General features: G+C 40.3%; 2 protein-coding genes across 14 annotated transcripts in view; one reads left to right on the top strand and one right to left on the bottom strand.

The window, feature by feature from the left end:
- Window positions 1-12,070, bottom strand: part of TMCO3 (transmembrane and coiled-coil domains 3) — a 37,272-nt gene extending 25,202 nt beyond the window's left edge. For all 9 annotated transcript variants that reach the window (XR_003921195.2, XR_003921198.2, XR_003921197.2 and 6 more), the window contains exons 1-4: window positions 11,783-12,070; window positions 11,365-11,469; window positions 8,429-8,971; window positions 2,433-2,612 (exon numbers count right to left, since the gene is read on the bottom strand). Coding sequence is in view for 5 of the 9 variants with exons in the window: in XM_029999047.2 (XP_029854907.1) it covers window positions 2,433-2,612; window positions 8,429-8,875 (627 nt within the window). In the remaining 4 variants the exon portion in view is untranslated. The remainder of the gene's footprint in view (window positions 1-2,432; window positions 2,613-8,428; window positions 8,972-11,364; window positions 11,470-11,782) is intronic.
- Window positions 12,071-12,200: 130 nt separating this feature from the next.
- DCUN1D2 (defective in cullin neddylation 1 domain containing 2) overlaps window positions 12,201-27,289 on the top strand; it is a 28,772-nt gene continuing 13,683 nt past the window's right edge. Inside the window, exons 1-5 of one of the 5 annotated variants that reach the window (XM_029999055.1) lie at window positions 12,201-12,369; window positions 15,019-15,235; window positions 18,432-18,600; window positions 20,250-20,270; window positions 21,291-21,421. In XM_029999055.1, the coding sequence (XP_029854915.1) occupies window positions 12,367-12,369; window positions 15,019-15,235; window positions 18,432-18,600; window positions 20,250-20,270; window positions 21,291-21,421 (541 nt within the window). In that variant the 5' untranslated portion in view covers window positions 12,201-12,366. Of the gene's footprint in view, window positions 12,370-12,981; window positions 13,419-14,838; window positions 15,236-18,431; window positions 18,601-20,249; window positions 20,271-21,290; window positions 21,422-27,289 lie in introns of those variants that run through there. The other 4 variants (XM_041119510.1, XM_029999057.1, XM_029999058.2 and 1 more) reach the window with 4 other exon arrangements.

Below are 27,289 nucleotides of genomic sequence, written 5' to 3'. Positions count from 1 at the left end.
ACCATGTTTTCATGTTTTCAGCTGATGGGAGAAAGCAGGAGTAGCTGCATGCCATGTGCATGCAAACTATTCTCACAGTATTGGAGCAAAGAAAGGCTTCCCTACAGTCAGCAAACATGAAGAACTGTTTCTAATCAGAATACACAATAAGTGCCCAATCCTACTGTTTTTTCTGTCATCTTTGCTCTTGACCGCCTTTCCCACACCCTCGTTGCTACTCCAGGGATACTAAAAGAGAGCTTAGAGCTTACTGTTAAACATGGGCTCTGCAATATAAAACATACTTTACACTGACTTTCACATTGGAATTATTTCACTGTTCACTGCAGTGTCCCCATCTTGCAGATGACAATTACTTTGCCTAAAAAACAATATGCTGATAGCCAACATCTGTTCTATTATCTTCTTGGGAATTTAATGTTATGACATCAGCGATAGTGTTCACTAAGCAAAATTATCTTACAAAATACATCAGCAGTGAAGCATCTACTCTGAAGCTCTGGAATTCTGAATTCATAGAGTTTGGTTTATGTTCCTTTGTACTTGGTAGCTTGCGTGTCTGGAATCTAACCAAACTTCTCTGCATCAAAACTAAAAATGTATCAAAGATCATATAAAAGCAACGCAACTGGATAAATACATTCCTCATCTAGTAGAGTTCACAGTCTAGGTCAGAAACAATATTAGGAAAAGCAGTAAGATGCTTATAAGATTAAGACAACTACGAAAAACAATCTGGTTTTTTCTGTATAATATATATTAAAAAATCTTACATTGTGTGGATATTATGGTGTATTTTTACTTTTACAAAACAAAAGGGAACTGATAAGACAGACTATGCTAGAAGAGCGAGAGTAGATGGCACAGGTTCAGATGAGCTTTTAAATACTAATAAATTTGAGAACATAATGAGAGAAAATAGTTATTTTCAGGATTTTATTTCCTAAAACACCAATTCCTGAAAGCAGGTTGTATGTAACAGAATATGGTGCGCTAATACTCTTGTCTTGCATTAAGTGGGTTGGGTCAGTTTTTCGGGTTTTTTTTGTTTTTTGGGTTTTTTTTTCATTTTTACCTACTACACTTCTCTATTTGATTATATTTTAATAGAAGCTTTCGTATCTTTATCAGATTACTGCTGATTCTATTAGAGCTTCTTTGTTCTAACATTCCAGTGTTCTAGCCTAAGAGAAAAAACACTAGATATTCCTTGCAAAGATGGAGATGTAAACAGTCCTCCAGGTTGCATTTCATGATTCCTCTTCTTTCATGACTAGAGATACAAGCAGAAAACCAACGAGATACACTGGAGAAAAAGGATGCGTTAGCATTTTGCCAATTAACAGGTGTAGCAGAAGAAACCTCATTCCTGGTCTCTTCAAACGTGCCGTCATACCCCAGCAGAACAGAAGAGGGCACTCCAGCTAGCTTGTCCCTTCCCCGCTGTTGGTCCTGCTAGGTCGGATTCCCACTGGGTACAATTGCTGCGGTCTAGTGTATACAAAATAAAAAGCTGCTTGCACTTTCTCTCAATACGACTACAAAAAAATGGCCTGGCGCTCTACTGCAGAGCAACTGGTTTTCCTCCTTAGCAGAATCCAAGAGCTATGCTCGCCTCAGAAGTCAACCTGCACATCAACAAAAACCTTTCAAGAGCAAAAGCCAAATAAAATTGCAACCCACGTTTACACAAACAGGACCAATTTAGAGAGTCAGTCTCTGAGGACAGCACAATGGGACGCTGGAATAAACTGACTTACTCCCAGCTCCAAATACACACAGCCTTACCTGAGGGATACTGTCCATCCATCATGCAACATAGAAACAATGAACAATGCAAACAGGCCAGCTATGAAAGGCGGAGGAACTCAGAAGTGGAAGAAAGCAACACCACAAACAGATTTCAGGTCCTTACCTTGAACAACATATCTTTTCCCAGACTGTGAAAACTAACTGCAAATATTCTTGTTCTCCCATAACTTTCTCAACAAAATGAAAGAGAAAAAAGCGGAGACTACGCTTAACATGGTAACTCCGTATCCTGCAAAGTCTAAATATCAGTTCCCACCACCACCACTGAGATGTCATAACTCTCACGGGCTGTACCAGTGAGATGGACTATACTTGTCACTGTCAAAGTGGCAGCTGCAGGGAGTGCTTTCAGATCAAAAACACAAAAATCACTAGCAAAAAGGAGTAATTATTCCTGTTTGCTCACTCCTAACAAGCAATCATTCTACCACTAAATACTTTCTTCTTTTGAAGGGGAAGCAAAAACAAATGTAGAGCCAAAAGTTTTTGGTTTTTTTTTTTAAATAGTCACTAAAATCCTAACAACTATTTAACACAAGAGAAACACGCCTACAGTGCAAATATCAACTAAAAAAATAAATGCACACCAATTAAAAGACTGAGTCTAAAACATCACTTACAGATTTGTTGTCATCAAAGGCATGCTCTTCTATTTCCTCTTCCAATCTATCAGCCGCCTTCCTGACATCTTCTAGAATTTCATCAAGCATTGACAGGCTTTTGTTTTGATGCTGCATGTTCTTAAGGGCTTCAACCTGGTGTTTTTCTGCTGCTAAGAGTTCAACGTATTCCATTTCTTCCTGTTGAATTTTACAACACACAGTTAAAGTGCTGGCCAGGCCTTTGAGCAGAAAAACATTTGACATAAATGTGTGCTGCTTTTGACACAAAACATCTTACGAGTGCAATTGCAAAAGCAGTATAGACTTCATAATGGTATTTGAAGATTGCTTTCTCTTGTGCCAGTTTTCATTGGGGAAAGTGGACAAGAAATAAACAAAATATCCATCAATAGCCTTTTCTAATCCATTAAACAGTAGAGCTGCCCCAAGGTTATAATCCAGAAAATACAAGGAACTACTTTGAGGAACTCTAGGAAACATTTCAAAGCCAAGTAAAGTTTAGAGCTCAGTGCTTTAGCAGGGAAGCATAATAACCTTGAAAGCATAGCTTTACTAGCTACAGCAAACAAACAAATTGGAAGGAAAACACAATAAATCTTAATTTTATAAGCCATTTTATAAACATGGGAAGAGGTCTGTTTATGGTTTTCAGAAATTACAATAACTGTTGAGACAGCTACAAAAAAATAAAAGCAGTTGGGAGAGAGTACAGATGAGCAGCCCAGCACTCTAGCTGAGGTTCCTGTTTATGTCTCCCAAGAAGCATTTTTCCTATCAGAAGCAAAATACTTGACTTTGTCCATCTTTTCAGTTTGGGCCTCTTACAAACTTGCACTAATGACTTCTGAAATCCATTTCTAGGCTTCAGAAGTAAGAAAAGAAAAAATGCTGATGTGGTTTGATATGGTGTAAAAATAATTTCAGTAGCTTCCCTGATAAAGCTATGATGTTTCGTTTCTCTTTGGATGTTTCAGGTTCAAAAAGAGAACTAAAAAGTTTTATTTACTACTGATCTAGACTGGAATTAACACTGCGCCTTCTACATGGTTACCAAGACAATGATCAAACATAATACTTTGTGTATGGACAGAGTGTAATTTGAGGTTTTTTGGAATAAAGATGCTTCACTTTACATGTGTACATTCCTTAAAAGATGCACTGGTTGAGAGAGAGAACGACTATGAATGAGAGAGAGAACAACTATGAATGAGGAAACACACGCGATGGCAGGCTTCTTCCTTTTAGTTAGATTCAGGATCCTGAGAATATTTAGATTAGAAAGACCCTACATCTGTTCTTTAAAAGAGCCAATATTATTACCAAGGGAAAAAACAGACTGGGCAAAAAATACAAACAATCTCTAGGTCAGACTGAATTCCCAGAAAACACAAGTTTCTGTCTCCATTCTAGATGCCCTGCCATACCCAGTTAGAAGTCAGACAGAACATAGGTCTCCCTTAGGTTGTGTGCTTCATTTGCCTACCCCACACAGGTATCTTGGACAACCTGGGCATCTAAAATAGTCCTAAACTCCTATGTTTAAATAACTGGAGTGTTCCCTCCTCCACACGTTTGCAGGTAGACATTTTTTTCCCCTTGAATCCTGCAAGAACGTGCATATAATTAATCAGTTCCTTGATGCCAAGACAAGAGTATGTTCAGTACAGCCTGTAACCATAGCTTAACCCTTTAAAATCCTGACAGTCAGATGAATACCTCTGGTTGTGATGAAACCACAGAATTGCTGTCTGTTGGTGTTTAGAATTACCATAGTTACACTGGCATGATGAAAATTACCCAGTTCCCAAAATAACTGGGGTTGGGAAAAATGTAACTATTAATCTGTTTGGCCAAATGTCAACTGCTTTAGCTCTTATGCAACGCATAAGCAAGAGACACAGTCACTCTCACACAGCCTCAAGGAAAAACATTTCCTATCTGTTGTTGTCTAGCAAACGTTGCTCAAAAGATGTAAAAAACCAGCCCCTGTACGAATTGCAGATTATATCCTCATTCAGCAACAACTTAGAACACAAGAAGGAATTGGTAAGGGTTAGATTCCTTCCCCCGTGTGATGGGTTGACCCTGGCTGGATGCCAGGTGCCCACCAAAGCCGTTCTATCACTCCCCCTCCTCAGCTGGACAGGGGAGAGAAAATATAACAAAGAGCTTGTGGGTCGAGATAAGGACAGGAGAGATCACTCACCAATTACCATCACGGGCAAAACAGACTCAGCTTGGGGAAAATTAACTCACTTTATTACAAATCAACCAGAGCAGGGTAATGAGAAATAAAACCAAATCTCAGAACACCTTCCCTCCACCCCTCCCTTCTTCCCAGGCACAACTTCACTCCCGGATTCTCTACCAACCCCCCCCAGCGGCACAGGGGGACGGGGAATGGGGTTTACGGTCAGTTCATCACACGTTATTTTCTGCCGCTTCATCCTCCTCAGGGGGAGGACTCATCACACTCTTCCCCTGCTCCAGCATGGGGTCCCACCCGCAGGAGACAGTCCTCCACGAACTTCTCCAACGTGGGTCCTTCCCACGGGCTGCAGTTCTTCACAAACTGCTCCGGCATGGGTCCTTTCCACGGTGTGCAGTCCTGCAGGAGCACACTGCTCCGGCGTGGGTCCCCCACGGGGTCACAAGTCCTGCCAGAAAACCTGCTCCAGCGTGGGCTCCTCTCTCCACAGATCCGCAGGTCCTGCCAGGAGCCTGCTCCAGCACAGGGTTCCCACGGGGTCACAGCCTCCTTCGGGAAACCCACCTGCTCCAGCGTGGGGTCCTCCACGGGCTGCAGGTGGATATCTGCTCCACCGTGGACTTCCCTGGGCTGCAGGGGGACAGCCTGCCTCACCATGGTCTTCACCACGGGCCGCAGGGGAATCTCTGCTCCGGCGCCTGGAGCATCTCCTCCCCCTCCTTCTTCACTGACCTTGGTGTCCGCAGGGTTGTTTCTCTTACATGTTCTCACTCCTCTCTCTGGCTGCCGTTTTTCTGTCTGTCCCAACTTTTTTTCCTTCTTAAAAATGTTATCGCAGAGGCGTTACCACTATCGCTGATTGGCTCGGCCTTGGCCAGCGGCGGGTCCGTCTTAGAGCCGGCTGGTATTGGCTCTGTCGGACACAGGGGAAGCTTCCAACAGCTTCTTACAGAAGCCACCCCTGTAACCCCCCCTGCTACCAAAACCTTGCCACACAAAGCCAATACACCCTCGAAAATGGAACAGGTTTTGGGTGGAGGGAGCCGGTAAGTCCCTTCTGTCAGCTGAGACAAACAAGCTGAACAGAGCTAGAGGTAAACTGCACAAAAATAAATAATGCTCTAATTTGCAAGAAGTTAACTTTCTCTGAATAGCAAGGTAGAAGAGCTTTGAAAAATCTGAGTTTAACTGTAAGTTCCTTTAATTAATGAAGACAAAGGGTTTTGTAGCCTATTAAAGTGGCATCTCCATTTTCACCTACAGACCAGTGTCATGGCAGTAGAGTAGGACTATCACAGAGAATGGTGTCCATGAAAAGGACAAGCTATCTCAAGCAGCCTGCCACATGTTAAGCGGAAGTGCATCACAGTACAAACACTGTTCTGCAACTCAGGCTGGGATCGGAGACATCTGATCACAAGGTACATAACAAACAATCTTTTAAGCAAGGTCATACAGGTAAGGACTGTGCACTAAACAGGAAACCAGAACACCTAGAAACACATGAGCAAAATGAAGTAAGATGAAGTAAGACTTTGGGGCGATGCTGGTTAAGAACGCAGTGGTGGTGTTGCTCTCTACTGTTTCATCAGCAACAAAAAAAGCACATTCAGAAGAGGCTGCATCTTCGCACTACTTGTGAGGGTTTTTTTTCCCATCGATGTCTGAGTAGTAGGCACCCAAAAAATTAGAAGGTGATAAAAAGTAGGTAAGATTTGGTTGCTTTTTCCTGAACCTCCATACAGGTTCCTGGAGCAAAGGAAGGCAGAAGCTGTCTTCAGCGCTTCTTCCTTCCTCCCACCCAGCCCATGAATGACTCTGCTATACCTTTTTCCCAGCAGCAGAACCAGCAAGAAATGCATTGGACATGCATACATATCCCAACACTAAAGAATTCCAAATACTTAACTCAACAGAAATAAAATTAAGGGAAGAGTCCAGCACCCTCTACAACCATTTGTATTTTCTGTTCAATCACTGTTTAAAAAACGTAAAGGATGTCTTATCAGTACACCAACAAAGTAATCGTTACATTAAAATGAAACTGGAACAAAATTGGACCTAATGTGCGTCTTCTGAAGTAAGAACAAGTCCAAAAAAAAATGTATCCCGTGTAATCTTCATCTTTTTGGCCTGCATTTCCCCACCATCCTTTGCTTCAGTTTATGTAACAATTGTAAGGTTAGAACAACAAACATTCTCTTTAAATAATCATGTGCATGACATAAGAAGGAAGGGTGTAAAAGATTGCTCGTTCAAGTGTATATCTTGATATGATAATACAAAAAAAGCCTACACAATCCACCTCTGCAGAAGTAAAGTTTTGACAGGACGCACATCTAAAACACATCATTATACACACAGGCCTCCTTTTACGAGAAAAATAAGGAAGCACCATTCTCAAGTTCAAGGATAGATTACTTCAGTATTTTACAGTGACATTGCCAAGAATTAGGTAAATAAGAAAGAAGATTCTGGACAGCTTCGCTGCTGCTATTTTAAGAGCTCTGAGGAAAAAAAGGTGGAAAATCAAATCATTTTCATGACAATTGCTACCATTTCTATGCAGCAGAAGCTGGCGCTGCCATTAAGCACCAATATCAAAGTCACATTGAGCACTTCACTGGAACACACCTAGATCCAAGCTCCTCCCTAACCAAATTTTTCGTAATTCAGTCTTTGTTTTCACTGCACAGACCACTCCAGCCTCCCAAGTCTGCATCCTAACTTCCACTTCCACCAGCCTTTCTTGCCACAATTCACTGCACACCTTTCTTGCACAACATCTCTTGTAACCTTCACCTGTTAAGATCTGCACATCTCTTACACAAATGCCCTTTAGAGATTCTCCCAGCTCAGATGCTATATCCCAATTACATTTTTCCCTTTCTCTTGCTCCCTTGTGCAAGGGCAGCCTCTTCTTTTAGAAGACAGAAAACAAAGAAGATTCTTAATATATTCCTCCAGTGGTTGACGGGTAGAGCGAGGAAAAGAGCAATTTAAATACCGAATCAATTAAACGACACTTTCTCTCAAGGGGAGACTTTCAGTACACAGTCTGAGCACCACCAGATCCAGTAGACAGTAGCAGATTGTGCATACCCCAACAGGACTGCATCGACATGGGAACTCAGATTTTTCATGAAGTACTTGTGCTCAACTGTTACTCATCTATGCTTTTCTTGGTAAAGTTATCTCAGCCGGCTCTTACTTGGAAGCACTGTTTTTCAAACCTGCACTTCCTAGGCTAGGAGCGCTATCCTGAGATTAAAAACCTAGTAGTATGTTGCATGTCGATTTTACCCACATCTATACGAATACAGAAATAAAAGGCAAGAAGTCATTCTGTTTAAATTGTAGATTTTGGTTGAGCAATTCTCATTTAAAGTGGAAAAAACAGTTAGTGTTCTGCCAATTTATGGCATTATTTCCACTCTGATAATCCCACTGGCTTATCTACTGCAACTGTGCTGTGTGCACTGACTCACTTCTTGTACTCCCTTCCCTTTAACATAATATTTGCCATAGGTCTTATGATTATGCTTACCTTTGTTTTGAAATAAGAACTATTGACTACTAGTAAGTTTTAAGCGCTACACCAGAATTACTTCTAATTTTACTCATGAGAACAAATACTTAATTCAAAATCCATTTTAAACAGCAAAACACTGCAAGTTTCATGTAGATCCACTTTTTAATAAAAACAGACTGAAACCGCAGAATAATAAAATTAAAATAACAAGTAGAATATTAATACTCTAGTAATAAACATGGGGGAACTAACCTTAATTGCAGCTTCTCTCAAGGCTTCCAGTCTCTGTCTGCTGCTTTCTTTCATATTTACAACATCTTTGTAATCACCCTGTAGAGCTCTCTGGAGGCCATGGATTGCTTGAAAGACTGAGTTTTCACTTTCATTTAGCTCCTTTTGGAAAATTTCAAAGGTATGCACCTGAAAAAGTTTCTCTTCATCTGACAGTCCTGCATCCTTCTCAACTGCTCTTATAGCATTTTTTAATTTGTTGAGAACAACGTTCTTTTGGCGAAGAAGACCAGATAGTTTTCTGCAGCTCTCCAACACCCACTGCTTTCTCTGAGTGATAACAGCTCCTTTCCCACGGTGCAGCTTTATTGCATGCTTTACTACATCTTCATGTTCTGCAGGATTTGCTAACTGACCACAAGGCAGTGAAACCAACGTCCATAGGGAAATAAATCCAGTCACCTTCATTCTTCACTTTTTACTGCTGTTGGAAGAAACTGATAATCCACAAGTGCTCAAAGCTTTCTGCTACATGGTTTCTGCATCTCCAGTTCGCATACCATGCTGTAAGATAGTACCAATCAGTGATCAAATATGATAATGTTGGGCCATTAGGTCAAACGAACGTAGAAAACAAAGCTAAGAATGCATTGTACACTATGATCTTTAATGGCATGCATACATTCTCCTTCAGTCAACAGTTATCAAACCCAAGAAACAGCCCAAGGTTATTGATAGATTTTTGTTTTCCCCTTGACTATTTTCTAGATATCATCTTGTTTTAAAAACACTGAATGGAAAGCTTAGTCATTTCACATGGTAGTCACCTGCACTTCTTATATGAGAGAAAAGCCATTAAAAATATTAAGCCACGATGCCATAGGCTGTACTTCAACCTAGCACCAGAACTCCTTATTCTTATCTATCAGCAAACCTCTTGTATTTTTTCAAACCTATCCTGAAAAATTGTATCATAATCATTTGTTATTTATACAGCCTCAGAAGCATTAACAGACTTAAGTATACAAAATGTAGTGAAAAAAAGCTTAACCGAAACAGATTACATTATAAATCTTACTTGTGAAAGAAACACTTCTACAGTAAAGAAATAACAGCAAAACTTCCTAGACTTCTCCGCACTACTAGTTTGGATCAAAGACCTTCACCTGAAAGGCTGCATGGCCTTGAGGCATTTTACTTCAAAGCTAATTATTGATCCTCATGATTTTAAAATAGTTATAAGAACACTAAAAGTAAAATCAATTCATTCATAAGTTCATTTCCCAGAAGCGACTTGAAGATCTACATTTAAACTGCTATATTTACTTTTACCACCAAGGACAGAATTTAGAAACTAAGAACGAAATTACTTCCCTCAGATCCTACAGGAAAACACTGACATTATTGTAAAATAACGAAGTTACATTTTCTTAGAAAAAAACCCAGACAAACACAAAAACCCACCACCCCCCCCCACCACAAAGCTATATGTAACGATGTATAAATGCCTGTACAAAACATACATTTACCACTGAAGCATGGCATTCTAAAAATGCAGAACGCACACTAGATGTTAGCAGATCATCAATAGAGCAGGTATTTCCCTAAAACTTTAGCTGCAATCTTGACCTCTGGGCCAAGAGCCTTAATGAGGAACCAACATACGGACATAGTCATCTGGAAGCAGTCTGCCTAAGAGAGAATCTTCTTTCCCTATAATGCAGTAGCAGTCGCAATCACAAGTATCCAAGCCAGCCATCGTCAATATATAGAATGGGAAGGGACGACGGCAAGCACAGCCATGCACTACCTTTCTTTTTAAAATGCCCTCCCATCTCTGTTTCAGAGAGAACTGAGGAAGCCTGTCTGGGTGTGTTTATTTCTTTTCAGTGCATGAAATACAAGCCAAAGTATTTACAAAGTATTTAGCTATTGATAGTTGACTATGGGGTAAGGTTTAACAACATGAAGAGCTAAAACATTTAGAATTAAGAACTGACAGTGTAATTAAAGTAGCAAAAGCATATCTAACTCACTCTAATTTCAGTAAAATAATAAAGTAGAAATAATTCAGAACTTTTGATAAAGCAATGGGGTTTATTATTTTTAAGAGATTAGGAAAAAATAACAATTCCCACCACCTGGCAAAATTCTAGAGTGATACTTAGGGAAATATTTCTTCATGTATACAAAGTAATACTCTTCCTGTTTAACACGTTTGGGAGAAGAGATTTTGCTGAATATAGTACAACCTATTCCTCCAAGAAAGAGGGAGAAGAAAACGCCTAGTGTATATTCAAGCCTCCATTTGCAGGGAGGTGAGTAAAAGACTCTACTGCACGTCTTACGTGGTATGTCAAACCCCATAACTAAATTCGGAGCAGAGATTTATACTAGTAAGTTTGCCCATTGTTGCACTGTGTAAACTTACCACTGTGGTTCAGACACAGTACAGTTTTGTTTCAGTAACAGTGTTTTTTACTTGGCTAGCAAAAACTATTTGGAAAAGTGGCACCAGTGCTCAAAAGCTCTTAAGGGAATAATGACCTCACATATAAAAAATACATGATATGCTTCAGAGTGCAAATAAAGGGGGGGGGGGGGGGGGGGGGGAAAAAAAAAAACAATGAACCACTCCTCTCCATGCACCAGTAAGTATGAAATGAGAGGGAACTCCCGTCGTTTGGAGTCCTTTTTAAGCACAGCTTGTTTTCAGATGGATTGCAGCTCATCTTCCCCGTTTTTCCTTCCCGAACACCCCACCGTAGTACCGGCTTTCATCAAGCTGGTACTAGACCCTGCCTCCAACGCAAGCTCTCATCCGAAACGCTTGCGGGTTCCTTCCACACCTCCCAGTTTTGCCACCGCCGCCCACCACTTTTCTCAACCCCAGCTCCTTCTCAGCTCCCGCAGGGGCAGCCGAGGCGGGGGCGGCTCTTGCCCCGCCACGCACCCACCTGGGAGCGATGGCAGCCGGAGGGCAGCTCCCCGCGCCGCCGCCGCCTCCTCCTCCTCCTCTCTTCGCGGGCCGGCTTCCGAGCGGCGCCTGCCGGTACCTCTCCCTGGGGAAGGCCGGGGGAGGGAAGGCCGGGGAGGAGGAGAAGGGGGAGAACAGAGAATTATCAGAACGCCGGGACCACCAGCCCCTTTCCCGCCCCCTCATGGCGGCGCAGGGAGGGAGGGGGCCGCCTCACAGCCCGCCGGCACCGGCACCCAACTTTCCGGGACCAAACCCGCCGCCGCTTCCTCACAGCCCCCAACCACCCCCCCCCACACACACACCGTTCACCGGCAACCACCTACCGCCCGCCTCGGGAAGCAGACGGAGAGAGCCGCCGGCCCCGGGGCAACGCTTCCTCCCTCCGCCCCGCTCACCTGAGGGAGGGAGGGAGGGAGGCCGGCAGCGGGAACGCGGGATGGCAACGCGGGGGTCAGGAGACGATGGCCGCTGACGGAAGGCACCGAGGCAACCCGGTCCTTACCAACGGCCGCCCCCCCTCCTCACCCTGCGCCCGGTTACCGGTGCGGCACCTTTAAGCGCAGAGTCAGACGGGACCTGTAGTCCGATCGCCTCCTCCCGGCGGGTAACAGCGGATTCTCCCCCTCACACACACACAGACAGACACACACTCTCCCTCCCTCGCTCCCTCCCCGTTCCGGCCGTTCTGCGCGGTGCACGCCGGGAGGCGTAGTCACCGCTCCGGCGCACCCCGAGCCCCGCCGGCGTCGCTTCTCCCCGGGAGGGCGGCGGTGCAGGGAGGAGGAGAAGAAGGAGGAGGAGGACGAGGGAGGGCGGCAGCGGCGGGCTCCGCCGGCGCTACAGCCCCGCACCTCGATCCGCCGCTCCGCTCCCGCCTGGTCCCTCAAGCGCGGCCGGCGTTCGGCGGTGAGGGGGCCGGTGGGCGCCTGCGCGAGAGGCGGCGCCGGGCGGTGAAGTTGGGCAAAGCGCCGGTGATAAAATGGTAGGTTGTGGGAGCAAGGGGAGGGGGAAGGGAGGGAGATAAATTGGGGAGGGGGGGGGGACACCCCAAACAACCCCCGGACAAGTGAGCTGAGCGTCCCGTCCCCCACACGCACATACACACCCGCCGGGGTTTCCCGCCGCTCCCCTCCCTCAGCGCCCGGTCCCGCTCCTCTCCTCAGGGCGGCGGGGTGGGGGGGAACGGCGCCTAGGCGGGGGGGACGGGGGACAAACCGAAGGGAGAACGGACACACGCCCGGTGCGGTAGTCGCCCTCCCGCCGCCCTCCTCGGCCGGGAACGGGGAAGGTCACCGGGGGGCGGGCGGGGAAGGCTGAGGAGGAGGAGGGGGGGGGGCCGGCCGCCGCGGGTATTTCGAGCGCCGGGCAGCCGTCGCGGCGCGTACCTTTCCCTTTTTTGGGCTTCGGGCTTGCGGGGCAGGTTGCCGGAGCCCCGTGTCCCCCCGCTGCCGCCGCCGCCGCCCCGCCTTCCGGCAGCGGGAAGGGCCCTCCCGCCGGCCGCCCTCCTCTTCCTCACCGTCCCGGTACGCGGCAGGTGCGCCGGGCGGGCCGCGGAGGCGGTGGGAGCGGTGCGGTACGAGTTGCCGTCCCGGGGGGGGGTGAGGGGTAGGGGGGGGTGAAGAGGCAGGCGGCCGGGAGCGGCTCCGGTGGGACGGGTCAGGGAGCGGTCGGAGGTGTCCGGGGAAGGGTTCGCAGGGTGCCTGTTTCACCTTCAGCGCTTCCTTGGGCTTTGCGGGGAGGGGGTGTAATTACCGTTCCGAGAGGGATTCTAAAAGGTGGCTTAATTACGTCGCGATGTGAAGGACGCCGGCGTGTTTGGGTTCCGTTAGTGAGAAGGCGTGCTAGAAAAACGACTGCCAGACCTTCCTCCCCTGCCCCGTGGGGAGCGGACAGGTCCCACGGCTGTAGAGGTGAAGGGTAGAAGCCATACTGCGTGGCAGAGCGGTAGCTTGGATAGTCGAATGCGTTTCTTATCTCTGATTTCTTCAAATAACGCGGTGTTCCATTCTGAACCTAGAAAATACGCCCGGCGTAAGTAGACTTATAAGAGGACATGGGTTTTACTTCGGAATTGTTGTCGGAGGCCTCTGTTTTGAAGTGGTTGTCGCTACATTGGTTGCCGAAGAGGAGTTTTATGTAACTGAGGAAGATCTTGGTGCAGAGAGACCCTTACAGTTAGACCTTAATGAAAATTGGGGAGGGCGGGGAGGGGAAGGTTGCACAGGGCTTGCGGTCAAAGGATTATTGAGTATTTTCTTAACAAAATATGTTGTAGTTATTTTTTGCAGCTCTTTTCCCACTTTACGCGTTTCTTCATGTATGAAAAGAAACTTTACCCATTTCTTCGTGTATAAAACTAAAAAATCTTGTAGGAAAGACCAAAGTCCTTATCTTGTTTACAGGATGTGTTTTTTGCCTCAGGACCATCTGTAGTCACGATGTCACCATCCATATGTGTACAAGAGATAACAAGCAAACTGAGAGATGGTCCTATGTTTACTGGTTACTGATCACTAAATCACAGGATTTAGTTTTTCCCCAAGTGAGACCAGTGAATTTAAGAGACCAGTGAATTTGCTGTTATACCTCATGATTTAAGCAGTAGCGAGGAACTTAGACAAATTTCTCAGCTTAATTGTTGGCCCAGAACACGTGTTAAGTATGGCTTAACAAAATTGGAAAGTATCGGAATATAATAAAAACCAGAGTTTGATTTAAGCTATCTCCTTATTCTTCCAATTTCATGTAAAGAATAATGTTGAACTATGTTAATAGCAAATTTAATCCCTATAAAATCCCTGTTCCCACCTCTTGGGTGTTCCAGAGGTTTAGGGATGTTGTGTCGATAGGGTTGCTGTAATTAGTTGCCATAAAGAGAAACATCTTATTGGTTCCTGTATACCACTATAATAGGCCATTTTGTTGTTTAATGTATGAATAATAGAAACATAATTTTCAGAGCTAATTAAAGTTTTAGATCACATTTACAGCAACTTTATAGTCTCATCTTAACATAAAGCAAATCTCTGACATATCTGCTTTATTTTCTTTTTGTCTTGTGTCTTCTGTTGGCAATGGTTTCTAACATAAAAATGTGTTAAATGCTTCTGTCTTTTTCAGCTGATCACTTAAAATTATTAAACTTCGCATTGTTCGTTGTTGCTAGGAAAATATTAGGAAAACCGTTGAGCAGGTTTTTTCCATGTATGAAGGACTTACACAGAATGTGAGAATCTAGAAGTTGTGCCTTTGCAATTTCTTGTTTGTATAACCGCTAGGCATATTTTCAGAAGATAACCGTATTGTTGTATGACGAAACTTGTGTTTACTGCTGTTACAGAACAGAAAAACTTCTGCATATGTGAGCAATAAAGCAGAAATACAAATTTATTACTGCCAGAATATGTGCTGCTAAAAATGTGTATATAGATGCTGTCATTTCAATTTTCAGAAGAAAATGCTGTCTTTTTAACTGCAGAAGAACAAGGCTTTGTCTTCCTGTAATTCTGAAGTGAAAGTTGTCATCAACAAGAAAACTAAAACCTTTTAAAGATAGGCGTTAGTAGTAGAATGCTGAAACAAACTTCTGGATTAGCTTCATTGGCTTTCCTGCTTCTTTTGCATCCCAAAGCATAAGCTTAAATCGTCTCAGAAGGACAAGGTCCGCCAGTTTATGGCATTTACCCAGGCTGGTGAAAGGACTGCTATATACTGCTTAATGCAGAATGAATGGAAACTAGAAGTGGCAACAGACAACTACTTCCAGAATCCAGACTTGTACTACAAAGAATCCATGAAAAATTCAGTAGACAGGAAGAAATTAGAACAACTGTATAATCGATACAAAGGTAAGGCTTGTTTTTTTTCTTTTTGTTGTGGGTTTTGGGTTTTTTCTGATTACTTTGTTTGGGTGATACTTCTGCTTTTCCCTCTGCCATTCTTAAGGACTTCTAAGGAAAGATTGCTAGCTTCTGCTTCTCACTCTCTGTTTGCAGTAGCGAGATAAGAATGAGAAAGGTTTTAAATGCTCTTAATGTCCAGTACACAACTTCTGTAGATATTCCTGTAGAGTTTAAAGTAAATTCACAGTAGGAAATTAAATCTGTCATGAGGAAATAGTGTCAGCTACACATGTTGGAAAGAAGAGTAAAGCTTATTATGCAACTTATTTGATTTATTGCCAGTGTCTGCTACTAAATATACATATAATGCACTTCGTGTGGCAAAATAATACATATGATTCTTATACTAATTTGGGGGGGAGTTTTGTTCAAAGATAGTAGTATATCTATACATTAAAATCAAAAATGTTTCAGATAACATTACAGCTAGGAGTCTGACAAAACAGTCAAATAAGAAAACCAAAAAAGTAGTCATAGAAACTCCATCCTTATTTTACTTTTTTGTGCTGCATATTACAGCAAAAGTGATGTGCCTGTTCAGAGAGGCTTGGAGGGAAAACCACAGGGAGGTGGATTAAAGGCAGAATTGTTTCTTTTCCATTTATTTTTATTTTACAGCACTGTTGGAAAGAACAGAAAAAATAAAAGGAAAAGATAGTCATGTAAAGATAAGAATGTACATGATCCAGGTAATAGTGCTTTCTGAAATGTGGCCATCCGACATGAAGGTGTGCATTGTTCATTACGTGTTAGAGCAGAGCGGGCTGGAATCATTACCATCCCCTGCTGAGATCCATACATCTCGCGTTTTAAAAAGCAAACTCTTAACAATTACTCAACTATGATTTTAGGTACTTTTCTAATTTCAGTATATGGCATGCTTTGTATACACTTTATCCTGTTCTTATGATATTGTTTTCACCTTTTTTTGTTACTGTTTACATAATGTGTTCTATTTTAAGTATAGACATTCTTTAACATTTCATTATTATGCGGTAATGAATTGTGTAGGGACAAAGAACCAGCAACACTATAGCATTTCCTTTGCGGGGAAAAAAAACAAAACAACCCCACCAAAACCTAGAGAACCACTTTTTTGATCTGTTTTTTATATATATGTAAGTATATATATAAAACATATATATGCATATCAAAGTCTTTTGCTTGCTTCTTGCATGTCAGTCTTGGAGATTGCTGGGTCAAAAATATACACAAATTTGTAAATGCTACTAAGAATATCTAAAACAAACAAACAAAAAAAAACCAAAACCCCACAAATGTTGTTTATTATTCATAGTTTTCTAGCAGTGGCAAAGCGCACCACTTGGCTTTCATGAAAGACAGTCTAGTCAGTTTTATGTCCGTGTTTTGGGTAGCAGCACACCTTTGCAGTTCTAGCACTTTAAGTAAAATTGTAAACTTGAACAAAACCTTCACAAGATTTGAGAGAAAACAATAAAAGTTTTGGTTAAACACCTTTCCTTTTTTCATATGTAGCTTAAACCTGAGTCATTGGCCTCACAACAACAAGGAATTCTTTTGTCCTACACGGCCTATAGAATACTACATACATTGCACTATATTTGAAATCTGAGAGCAGAGGTCTTTCATTTTCTGTGTTGTCTTTCTGTTAGTTTTCTTATCTGTTTATCCAGCAACTCTGTCAAAACAACAATTTCATTCTTGTTCCTAGTTACCTGGATGATGTGAAACATGATAAGGATGAAGCAGTCCTTGTTGAAATCCATCAGAATTTTTCCACCGATTTCAACGCTAGTGCACTTTTTGCCTTCGGTTCTTCAATTACTCCCCAAATATACAAGAAATGCATTTTACATGTCTTAGAACTAGATCTGGCATATAGTAGAATAGATATGTTTACTTGTTATTCCTGCTCAAAGGTCCCTGAATTATACCACAGATGTAATTCTTTGTTTAATGGGTATAAGTTTTTGTTTGCTAAATTAACTTCCTCTCTGCATTTTAGCATTTCTTCCACCATAGTATTGGCTGGAAAAGTGGAAGAGATCTTAGCTTAACACCCCAAAAAAATAAAAAAAAGAAAGTTTTCTTTAGACTTGATTTTTTTGATCAACTCATTGGATAAGGACTTAGTAGCATGGTTGAAAAACTTAACAGTTTGAGGAGTTAAATTTACTCAAGGGATACTTTTCTGATACTGAAATGTATCAAAAGCTGGGAAAGACAGTTCTGTAGTTTGTAAACTGTTAAGCTTTGAAAACTAAAGATGGTTTGGTTTGGTGGGGGGGTTCTTCAGGTTTTTTTGTTCGTTTGCTTTTTATTTTTTCCCTCCAATTATTTAAGTTTACATGCAGGGGTGTTTGTTTGTTTGGGGTTCTTTTGTTGGGGTTTTTTGTTTGTGTTTTTTTTTTGAGAGAGAGGGAATTTCATTACAGTTACAGAATTGTCACAATGACATTTATGCTGACATGGGTAGTTACCAAGTGTTGTTCTGACATTCAAAAAGGTGGTAAACTTAGTACTACTGAAACATAATGTTTCCTAAGTTGTATTGTTTAGCTTAAGACCCTGTTATGCCAAGGCATTGTTTGAGCAATGTTTTGATGATTTCCCTGACTTATAATTAAAAACCAAAAATGTTTGAGTTAATTGTGGTCTTTAAACAGTTACAGTGGATTCCCATATACCGCTATCAGGAAAAAAATCTGTGGGCTCACTTGGTAGGTGTGTTTTTGTTAGTTTTCAGGGGTGGTTTTGGTTTTTTTCCTTTGAAGTTTAATATGTGCTAACCAATAAATATATTGTATATTTTGATGTGTTTATCAGCCTTGCTGTTTTTGGATGTAGTCAGGCATCTCCTTGGTTAATTCAGATCTTTCATACAGCATTGTGGAAAGAAGACAAAACTATTTTGTTGGCGTTAGCTGATGAATTTAGGAAAAAGTTGCAAACCAACTTCTAGGGAAGTTTGCAGAATACTTTATTTACAGATAGTCTTCGAGATACTTCTAAAATTAACTGGATTTCAAGTGAAGACATTTGTGAAGCTTATGAAAAAATGAAGACCTGTGTTATGCAGCATATCAAAGCTGTGCAGGTGATTATTTGTAAATATTTTTGTAAATAATTACAATTCCCCTCTTTATATTTTGAACTGCAGACCCACAAGATGAAAATAAAATTGGCATTGATGGGATTCAACAGTTCTGTGATGATTTGAGCCTGGACCCAGCCAGTATCAGTGTTCTGGTTGTAGCATGGAAGTTCAGGGCAGCTACTCAATGTGAATTCAGTAAAAAGGAATTTGTTGATGGCATGACAGAGTTGGGGTAAGTATCCGTTTCTGCATAGTTCAAAATGTAAGGCCTGAGCTTGGTTTACATTTAAAATTTTTCTAATTGAATTAAGTGTGAACCTTCAAAAAGCTGATAATGCTAGTGCCACCTTAACAGGTGCTAAATGGCTGTAGTGGCCCATATTTCTTGAATTTCTTTACTGCAAAGCCTTAACAATGACCACAGTAAGGGTGAAGCAAAAAAATTCCTACCTGTACAGCAAGGAAAACAGACAGATATGCTGATCTTTTCATGTAATTCATATGAACACATGCATGGTTATGTTAAGGCTTTGAGTTGGACCATGTGCTGTTAAAAGCTGGGTGTCACTGGAGATGTATGAAGGAAAAAAAAAAATTCAGTCAGTGTTGAAGCAGAAAAGAAATAGGAAAGCAGAGAAGAACCTTCAATTCTTTCCCTTTACCTTATCACCACCAAATGCAACTTTTTTTCTTTCTACCAGTTTTACAGACCATGGTTTTCTCTTATTGCCTTGTTTACTAGATACTTAATTTGTACAACGTATCTATAAGAAACTGAAATAAAAATGAGGGTATTGGTTGTAGAAAAGATTGTTTAGTCTGACTGTGATGTAACTGATAAAAATTTTCTTCCTTCCTGGATTATGGAGCTGTTCTGGATAATAGACTTTGAGGTTAAACAACATTGCCTCTGTTTAGCAATAAAGTCAAGCACTTATCGCCATAAAATAATATTTTGTGTATATCTTCTCCTTGGAAGAGATGCAGTATTTCTACTATATAGAGGTGTCAAAATGTTTTTGTTGCCTTTTTTTTAAAACAGATTGCAGTGGATAGGTGGAGAACTACAGTTAATTAGTTGTGCATATTTTTTGTAGCTAAATAATTTCTTTTGATCTTAGAATGGCACCTTACCAATACCTTTCTACAGTAGACCAACTTCTCGCAAATGTGGTGGTTGTTTCTTGAGCAGGGGTCCTAGCGGTCTGTTGTTACTGACCTCATTGGTTGTTGACTTCTTTCTAAGCTTTCCTTTTTAGGTAAGGGTATTCAGAAATTGTGATGAAATAACTTTTGATATCATCTGAAGTGCACTGCTTTATTTTGTCCCTTTGGGTAGAGACTGTAAGAATAATTATGATTTTCTAGCCATGGACAGCAATCAAGTGCTCATGCTGTTGTATTAAAGGCTGCCAGCATTATTTGATACAACTGATTAAAAAGGTTTTGCTAAACCACCTGTGGCTTCTGGCTTGGATTTTTTTTCGTAACTTTATTGTCACGTTGCTCCTGTGTCCTCATGACTGTCTCTGATACAGTTCCACAGACATCTGTGATTTTTATCTCTTTCTGCTCAACACACAATATTGTGTTCTTGGCAGCATAAACTGATCATACCTGCTTGCCCTGGTATAGTGCTTATTGAGAATTTGGAATGATTTTGTTACATGCTGGAGGTGCAGTGTCTGTGGTTTTTAGCACTGAACATAGGTGAAGATTTGAATGAAAAGAAATTCCCTGAGGCTTAGTTCATATGGCACCTTTAGAATACATATGGGAAGGTGTGATATTTGTCCCTATTGTTAACTAGATCAAGTCCTGGTGAAAATGAAGTTCTCAGTTGAAGACTGTTGGCAGAATTCTTTATCTTTTCTCCCCCAGGTACTGCTGGAGGCCAGAAAGGTACTTATTTTTATCTGTACCATGCAAGACAGTTAAAACTGCATCTGCATCTTACAGATTTTGCTATAATTGTCCATCCTTCAATAAAATTATTCTTGAATCTTTAGAATAAAAACAAACATTTAACTACTGAGAACTTTCAAATGCAAGATGTTAGTTATGATAGCTGCTTCTTTGAAACCTGTTTCCTTCACTTTGAGTTTCTAGGTACAATTCAAAATATTGGTAATATCCTATAAATCTTGGATATTCATTTGGTTCCTTGGCATGAGGGAAACCCTTTTTCTTTTAAAATTGCTTCTCATTAGCTCAGGTGCTTTCACTGAAAATGCTCTAGTCTTATGTTATTAAGGGATGTGTTTCTATTAGAATCTCAGTAACTTGATTCTTTCTTAGCTTACCTGTGCCAGGCTGTTAAATGGGTTGTCAGCCTTCAAGCTATTGTCAAAGGGTCATTCTTTTTTCCTAGGTTTTATCTGCAAGTGTTCTATGGTGGGGAGAGGATGACTGCAAATCATAGTTCATTTGGTTGGAAAGTCCCCTAATGTTAAGGTTAACTGTAAACGTAGTATGCAGCTCTTCATTTAGGTTGAGCAGAGGGAATAAATAATGTCTATCTAGATTAAAGCAAAAACCCACACCCTTGTGTTACAACAGCTATAAAAAGGGAAAGGATATCAAATTTCAGTGAGGTTTATATGTTCTTAAAGAACAGAGTAACATCTATAGTTTGAGTTCATAAACTCATGAAGAGACTGCGAAAAGAAGTTAAACCACTAAATCCTGTTGGGGTTGTGTGCTTAATGGATGCCTATATATAATGTTCCACTTAAAATTGTTTAGTAAAGACATATGAGTGTTTATATTTTTAAGAAAGCTATCCAGAAAGATACTTTGTTTTTATCTTAATGACTGTTTTATTTTGCTCTGAAACTAAACCTTAAGAAATAAAAAAAAAAGAAGAAAAAAAGTAAAAAGAAATCTTAAATATTTACAAATAATGTAGCTTCTTTTGAACAGGTGTGACACCACAGAAAAACTAAAAGCTTTATTGCCAAGATTGGAACAAGAGCTAAAGGATCCAACGAAGTTCAAAGATTTTTATCAGTTTACTTTTAACTTTGCTAAAAACCCTGGACAAAAAGGTCTAGGTAAGTAGAAAAAAATCAAGAAAATATCTACAGTGAAGTCAATTCCAAATTCTTCCAATAATACAGTTTTCTCATTGATGATTGTATAGTAAATTCATTATTGATTTCTTTCACTGACATCTCCTCTTTCCCATCTTCTTTCAACTAATCTCTTCTTTAATGTCCCCTTGGTACAGATAATTTAATGGGGTTCTCTGCTAGTATTGACATTCTCTCTTCTCTTGTCAAAGGAAGTTCCTGCAGTTCTCAGAGACCTGTCAGAATTATTTTTTTTTAAAAGACTGAGCTGGTGAGCTCCTTGTGTTTTCCATTTTGTTCAGAACAACTGAAACAAGATGTCCATATTGGCTTACAAAGAGGGAGAAAACTCTGGGCAAAAGTTACTATTCTAAGAATTTTTAGTTTTAGCTCACAGTTTTTATGTAAAGTTTAGAAAAAGAATATTATGGACTTGGTTCAAAGCTAGTGAATAGAAACAGGTATACGGTTTATAAAGTATTAGATTATTATTCTTTATATATAAAGTTTGAGATTTGTCCTAATCTATGCTTTGTATTGCTGGAGTAAAATGGGTATGTTATTTAAATTCCAATGTTTTATTCTCTTCAAATCAAAAATATCACAAAAATTAGATGAAAAAAATTTTAAGTAAAATTTGGTATCCTTTCTTATGTCCACTTTCAAAAGACACTGTGTAGGAAGGAGTTAAACTGGTTTGTATGTAGAATAACACCGTACCATCATCACTGTTCTCTTTGTGCTGTGGGTAAGAGGAAGTGGGGTTTTTTTAGCATAGCCACTTTAACTCGGTGTCTATGTTACTTGGCAAGCACGTTAATAAATACTTTTTTCGTAAAACTGTTGGAAGAGTAGTGAGATGGAGGAGCAGAATATTGATTTAGACCTTCTCAACCAGAGGCGTCTGTTCCACATTCTTTCCTGGGAATTACTTTAAATATCTCTTGTCTTTCCCAGTGTCTTTTTTTTTTTTTTCCTTTTTAAAACTGTGGGCAACTTTTAGCCAGTTTCCATTTTTCTTTATTTTTTTGCAGCAATTTCATTTTTCATTACATGTCACTCTTTTATGGGTCATGTGCCACCTTTCCAGACACAAAAATGAAATAGTCTTATAGTGGTTCTGTGAGGCTGCTTGGAATTCAAGTCCCTTAGTAGTTGTTTGCTTTCTTGCCTCTCTTCATTAAAAAGCCTAGTACTTTCAGATTGCGGAAAAGGTAAGTCAGTTACAGCTGAGGTTGGAATTTATGGGATACCTAAAGAAATATTACAAATGGCTTCCTGTTTTAATTGGATCAGTTCCAACATAAAACTCATGTACTTGGGAAATATGTCTCAAAAGCTCTTCACCTAAGCCTGTACACAGAGAGGGAGAGGGAAGGCAGCCCAGCCCAGATTATGGAACTGAATGTACTGTTTATTTGACATGAGGAGGAAGAAGGAAACTTACTTGTTTTGCATTACTTGCGTTTATTTGGTATGGAGGCCCTTTTGTTTGTAAGTCTGTCTTCTCTGTTGTGTAAGAATGGTACTTTTGGGCGATAAAACACCTAAGTGCCTTCTTGCACTAAGAGTTGAAGTATTAGCAGGAGAAAGTAAGAAGTGCAAAAGTTAAAGTTAAGCTTAAAATAAACTGTAGAAAGAGTTAACTGGAACTGTTGCTGACTTCGGTTTTCAGGAATTTTAAGAATTCTGGTAATACTTACTGTTTCTTAATTTCAAGTAGTGCTTAGTTCTTACATGGAAGTATTTCGGTGACATTTTTGGTCAGACTTTTTCTGGTTTTGCTAAGATGATTCTAGGTATTAAATAAATATAAGCAGTTGCCACTGCTTTTCAGTGGAGATACACCATATTTCTGTCTGGTGCGAACTTGGATCACAATAGGTTGAGTAGAAAGAGAGTGCTGAGCAAGCATATTGACTGATATGACATTTTTCAGTGATCGAGGTCAGTGATAGCTTATCCAAATAAAAATTTAACACTGTATAGGTTTGGAGTTGGACTCTTTTCAGGGAATGCTGTTATAGTGGAGCAGAGAGGTGGAGGGAAAAAAAATAAGTTTACAGGTTGGTGTTTACAACATACCGCTTCCTGCTGCAATTATTCTAAGAGTTATGTTTGTTCCCTTTCAGCAAAAAAGTGTTCAGCAAGGAAAAAAAATTCAGTCAGTTATCTTATGGGAGTGTCTGTCTGAGCTGAGAATTCTAGTTGCTTCAGCTACATTTAGTATATAGGCTTAGGTGCTTTTTTTATTTTACATTCTCTTCTCTGTATCCACTATGCATTTTCTCCTAGAATGAGAAACTGTCCATCTTCCCTCCCCATCTCCACAGCTGATGTAGAGATGTTTGGTATTTGTGTCCCAATGACTGTGTGCCCTATAGTCAAGGAGATGCGGGGATTTATCTCATCCGTGTACAAGGTCTGTTTCCCCCGTACTAAGTTTGGAGCCTTGGCTCAGGATGCTTTATGAATTCAGTCCAGACAGTTAAACAGAATGTATAATTAGATTTGTTACCAAATGAGCTGATATAAATCTCTGCCTAGCTCTGTCTAGGTCATCTTAAGGTGTTGACCTTCCTTTCTTCCGCACATGCACGTTGATGACATGCAGTGCTACCGAAGTACAGGATGCTGCTAAGCTACTGCCCTAGCTGCTTGCCTTACAATGTTTCTGGTGACATGCTCCCATGATAGGGCTTGCCTACTCGTTCCCATACATTCACATTTGAATTACGACGTGAAGACTATGAGGTCAGTAGATTTATGTCAAGTAGGGATAAAAGGGAATGGTTTTAATTAATGAAGTGGAAATAATCAAAGGAATTCTTTCCTAACTTTCAATTACAAAATATTTTATTGTGATTTTTCTGTGGTGTGAAGTATCCAATGCTTCCTCTTGCTACACTCGGTGCTTACATCACCGAGTCTGGTAGCTGTTGCACTCATTGTTTAGGGGAGTGATCTGTAGGCTAAAAGAATATTGCTTGATTCTCAGGTATACACATGACCTATGAATACGCCTATTTGAAAACTAAGCAAATTTGACATAGTGCCAGTGACAAATGGGAAATTCTTATTCTTAGCAGATTGTTAATAAAAACTTTTTATAAAAGAAGGCATAATTAAAATGGTCCTTCTGTTGGATCCTTCAGGCTTACTGCTAATGCATCTTTTTTTTTCTTGACAGAAATAACTCTTGAGAGTAGAGCTCACCAGGAAAATGTCTGTGATAGGCAAAGAAGACTCATTTATGCAATTATTTTTCATGTTTCTTATCTTAACATATTGAAACTATAAGAAATTACTGAAATACCTCTAAAATGTCCGAACAGTGATGCTTTGGTTATGAGTCATGTTCATTGCTCTATCGGTATTTTAATATGTTTCAGATTACTTTTTTTTTTTTAATCTATTTCTGCTGTTCTAAGAAGCAATAAGCAGCAGTTATTACTTTATTTTTTGCCCTATCTCCCCTGAAGGACATCAGGAAATAGGGTGATTCATGGGTTCCTTTTTAATATGCTAGATGGTCTCTGAATTTAAAAGATGGAGAAACACTTATATAGTGTATTACCTTGTGCCAGATAGGATCAACATCTACCAAAACCATTCCTCGCACATGTTTTTCTAACCACATGTTCAGTGGTATGCTAGCAATATATAATATATACTAACTTGCTTTTTCAGTTTCAGTAGTTACCAGGAAGATTTGAGATCTGATTGGCAGTGGTCCTCTGGCTGAAAAAGTTTGGGAGCCATTGCCTTCGCATAATATAATCTTAAATTTCAGATGGCAGGTCTCATACATACAGGTCCATGCTTGCTCAAACCTATTTTTAGATTCTTTTTTTTTTCTTTTTCTAGCATATAACGTAAATCTCTGTTCCTGAATTCTTCAGTTCAGTACTTACCTGTCCAGAGTAAATAAGCATGTTTCCTTAGAGTTAGTAACAACTTTTTACGTATTTGGAAACCATGTATGCGTCTTCCCTTAGTCTCTAGACTGAGTAAAACCGACTACCCTGATAAATTTTATCTTCCAGTTCTCTGACATTGGAATTGTATCTTCCAACTCACTTTTCCTTTGCGATCCAATTGACCTAACTTTCTCTTGTCTAGCTTGTTTGGGTACAAGAAGATATCTTCCACGCGCCTTAGAAATTTTGCTCCTTGTTTTACATCCCATTACAAAGCGTACTTATGTTTATAACACTGATACTGTCTGCAGTTTGTGATCTATTATATTATTGGGTTTCTGCAGAACTGCATTGCACCCAGTTAATTCTGATCTTATATTTCTGCAGTTATTCCCACTAGCTATATGACTTTGCACTTCTCTTTAATGAAATCTTTCTTATTTATTTCTGAGTGGTTTTCCAATTTGTCCAAATAATTTTGAATTCTAATTCTGTCCTCTACCATGCTACGCTTTTTTCAGGCTTTGTATAAGTTGCAGATTTATTAAAAGTTTTCTTTCTTGTATCACCTCAGTTACTTAAGTACTGGACAGTGTTAGATACAGGACTGACTCCCATGGGCGAGTTACTTTCTCCCAGTTTGGCAGAGAAACACTGAAGTTCTTCTAGCACCTCGTTTGACCTCTATGAAGTCTCAAAGATGGTAGGCAGCAGTTTGAGGTTGCTTCAGCATACTGAGATAAATTTCACCATGTCTAGCCTCACTTTGGGCACTTATATCTTGAAACAAAAATCTCTGTGTATCCCAAACATTTCTCTTTTGGGAGATATCAGCAGGATGCGTAGTATCTTTTATTACACCAGCTGCTATTTGTAAGGGAGGGAGTGGGAAGGCATAGAAGCCCTTCTTAGAAGTTTTTTTGGTGATAGAGGAATTTTGGTGAGACCTGACACAGTCATCTTTGCGATGCAGTGGATTTTGCTCCAGGAAAGCGGTCCGGGGGAGGTGTGTGTGTGCAGTTTTGTGTTTTATTTATCTTTAGAACAGCTTGTCCTCCATTGGTTTTTAATTTTTTCTTATTCTACAGTTCCCCTCAAAACCAATGCAAGGAATTCTGCCTTTATGTAATTAGATGGGAAGAATCCTCTCCAATAAATTAAGTTACATCTATTCTGTCATTCCCTAAAATAGGCACAAATTCAGTACACCGATAATCATTCCTAGAAACAGGACTGCCTTTTATAGGTGTCTCTTTTCCACAGTTTGTGTGGTGATACTAGGGAATTTTTATTTCTCTTTATATCTGCAAGACTTCAGTCTCTGTAGTCTTATCCAACTTCAATGCTTTCATTTACTTTTATTAGCTTAATATTGTCAAGTAGTATGCTTCAGTCTGGACACATGCTGTTTAAAGAAGTAGTACCAGTCCCCCTAGGTGATAGCTTGTGTAAGTAGTGAGATGCAGGAGGCAAAAACATATTGTATAAGATCTACCATGATTTTCTTTAAGCAGAAAATGATGTTCTGATTAATGTTACTCAGAACCCAACTGTCAAGTGTCTTTCAAATAGATTTGAATAGATTTGATTATTATCTAAGAAAAAGACAGATGCTTATAACTGCTGAGACTATTCTGTAAGTGGTGGACAGAATTCAGGAAAAAAACATAGCAAGGTTTCAACATGGCAGTGCCATCTCAATGGCTGCATATTGGACCTGGCAGGCATAATATTTAGATATATTAAACTTCATCTGAGTGTTTTGTATATATTTTGAGATAATGTAAAAGGTGCAGTTTATTAAGGTCTGGTTTGCCAGGAGACTTTTACAAATAATTATTATGGATGACTGTAATTCTGTCTGTTTAATCTGCTCTCTCATGTTCTCGCTACTATATTTAGTACAATAAATCATTTTGCATGGTGCAGA

The sequence above is a fragment of the Aquila chrysaetos genome, chromosome 23 (assembly GCF_900496995.4).
Source record: "Aquila chrysaetos chrysaetos chromosome 23, bAquChr1.4, whole genome shotgun sequence".
In the NCBI taxonomy this organism is placed as follows: Eukaryota; Metazoa; Chordata; class Aves; order Accipitriformes; family Accipitridae; genus Aquila; species Aquila chrysaetos.
This window is presented reverse-complemented; position numbering and strand designations above follow the sequence as displayed.